At 51.2% G+C, this 2,340-nt stretch overlaps 1 protein-coding gene across 1 annotated transcript in view; it reads right to left on the bottom strand.

Annotated features, from left to right (window-relative positions):
* The window catches only part of LOC104506923 (astrotactin-2-like), a gene marked incomplete at its 5' end in the record, with an annotated part of 10,124 nt that extends 8,352 nt beyond the window's left edge, over positions 1-1,772 (bottom strand). The window contains 2 exons of the mRNA XM_010148052.1: positions 1-110; positions 1,672-1,772. The exon at positions 1-110 is cut by the window's left edge and continues 104 nt beyond it. Of these exons, the coding sequence (XP_010146354.1) occupies positions 1-110; positions 1,672-1,772 (211 nt within the window). The remainder of the gene's footprint in view (positions 111-1,671) is intronic.
* Positions 1,773-2,340: the final 568 nt, after the last annotated feature.

The following is a 2,340-nucleotide window of genomic DNA, read 5'->3' as shown; positions in this document are numbered from 1 at the left end:
GCCTGGGAAGAGCATGGAAGCGGAGACCTCCATCAACGTGTTATAGGCTGTCTGCTGCTCCTTCCCACTGGTGTAGCCGTTGTAGAGGTTGTAGATTTTGTCAGCTATCTCTGGAAAGGATCAGGGGATGGGATTAATGAGCAGCCAGAAGGTGCTAACACAGGAGGAGGAGGAGCAAGCCCTTGGCAGGGCTGGCAGGAGAGGCGGGCATCTGGGATGGCAGCCAGTCCCCCGGGGCTGCCTGCAGCAGGGTTTAGTGACCTGGGGAGCATTTAGCAATTCCTCAGGCTAATCCTACAAAAAGTGCTCTGCATGAGCAGAGCAGCCTCAAAGACTCCAGCAACAATTCATGAAGGAAGAGGAGAGGGGCTGCCAGCACAGAGGGATGCAGCCTTATCCTCCCAGGTAGGGCTGGCAAGCTCTTCCCTAATTCACCAAAACAAAAGCAATTGCACAGTTATGATGCTAAAGGGTGGGAAAAATAGGACATGTTTGATAACAGGATGGTACTTGAGCCCTAAAAACAGCACATCACCATTGTGGGTATCTGCTGCAGCAGCTCAGATGTGCTAAACAAGAGGGTGCACTCTGCTGTAGGAAAGGATCTCTTTTTGGAAATGAAAAATGCACAAAATCCAATTTCCTTCCGTTTCTTTAGTCTCCCATTTGCTCATTTTTCCTGGGAATGCTGAGCAGTAACATGGAACGAAGCATTAATGAAACCTTTCTTCGGTGTGCTTTTCAAAACAGAAAGCAAACAAGAAGGAAAACAGGTAACCTGCCTTGCACTTAGAGGGATCTTTTTAAATGTGAAAGCAGCCAAGCGCTCTGGGCGTAAGAATAAATGGGACTGGATTCAAAATTGGAAAATGCAAATGTGCAGAAATGGCTGGGCTTTTATCGGTGCTTCTGTTTCAGAAATCCTTTTAAACACCTGGAGCCGACAGTGTCCCGCACTGCTAGCTACCCCGGCACAGTGAGGGCTGCCTCTCTCCATTTTACAAGAAGAGATCCCCCTTTTTCCAGGGGACATTTATGCTATTTTCCACTTAGATCTGGGCTGTTCTGTCTCAGATTTGTTCTAAAGCACTGTCTAGGTCCTTTGCACGGGGAAGCATACCATGGCACTGCACGGCACAGGACCACAGGAGCCACATACTGCCCAGCCGAAGGGAATTTCATAGAATCACAGAAAGGTTTGGGTTGGAAGGGACCTTAAATATCAACCAGTTCCAACCCCCTGCCATGGGCAGGGACACCTTCCACTAGACCAGGTTGCTCCACGCCTCATCCAGCCTGGCTTTGGACACTTCCAGGGATGGGGCATCCACAGCTTCTCTGGGCACCTGTCCCAGTGCTCCCCACCCTCTGCAGGACGTTCTTCCTGATATCTAATCTAAACCTCCCAACTTACAATTTAAACCCGTTACCCCTTGTCCTGTCACTACAGGCCCTTGTAAAAAGTCCCCTCCCAGCTTCCTTGTAGGTCCAAGGAATTTGCTGCTGGACACCCTTGCACTTTGTCCCTCCCCAGATTAACCCCATCCCTGTGCCTGTGAGTGAATTTACAGGAGCCTTCACACTGGGATAGAAGGGACTGGAGAGGTTTGCAGGAGGAAAATTAGCAGGAAATGTCTTCTGTCATGGGAAATGAAGCACCTGAGCACTGACCTTCTGCCTTGCTGTCGTCTACCAGCGGGCAGGCTGTCCTCAGGGTGACCGTGCTCAGCTCTGAGTGTCTCCCTCGCGTGTCCACCGCATAGAGGGTAAATCTGGAAGTCAGGAAGGAAAAGAATGTCTTTACCCCTCAGTCCCACATCACCGGGTTGTTATGGGAACCAGCCTTCACAAGAGAAAGGAAAAATGTGGTCCACGCTCCTATCAGTGAGTTTTGGCATCTCAAGGAGACATGAGGTGACCTCGGGCTTAGACCAAGAGATCACCCAAGGACAGGAGCCAGGGCTGGAGGACAGGCCACCATGTCCCCACACAGCATCTATGGAGCCACCTTTCCTCTTCCCCCGCCATCCCTGGGAGCCGTGTCGGGCTGCATCCTGCAGCCTCCTGACTGCGAGAGGATGCAAACACCTCTGGGCTGCTTTGCCAGGCACTGATGCAAACATAACGCCAAGGCAGGCTCCTCTCTGTCCCTCCTGAGAGCGGAGCAGCAATCCCTGCCATAAGCAGGCTCTGTGCTGACAAGGAACAGCTAGTACACATCCTGTGAAGAGCTCTTGAGGTGGTTTTCTCCCTCATTTCCTCACCAGGGTGGGGCTGGTAAAAGGGTGGGAATGATAATTTCACACTCGAAGCTAATGGAAAGCATCTGACAGTAAAATA

The sequence above is a fragment of the Eurypyga helias genome, unplaced genomic scaffold (assembly GCF_000690775.1).
Source record: "Eurypyga helias isolate BGI_N326 unplaced genomic scaffold, ASM69077v1 scaffold8393, whole genome shotgun sequence".
Classification (NCBI taxonomy): domain Eukaryota; kingdom Metazoa; phylum Chordata; class Aves; order Eurypygiformes; family Eurypygidae; genus Eurypyga; species Eurypyga helias.
The sequence above is the reverse complement of the archived record's forward strand: the minus strand, read 5'-3'. Positions and strand labels throughout refer to the sequence as shown.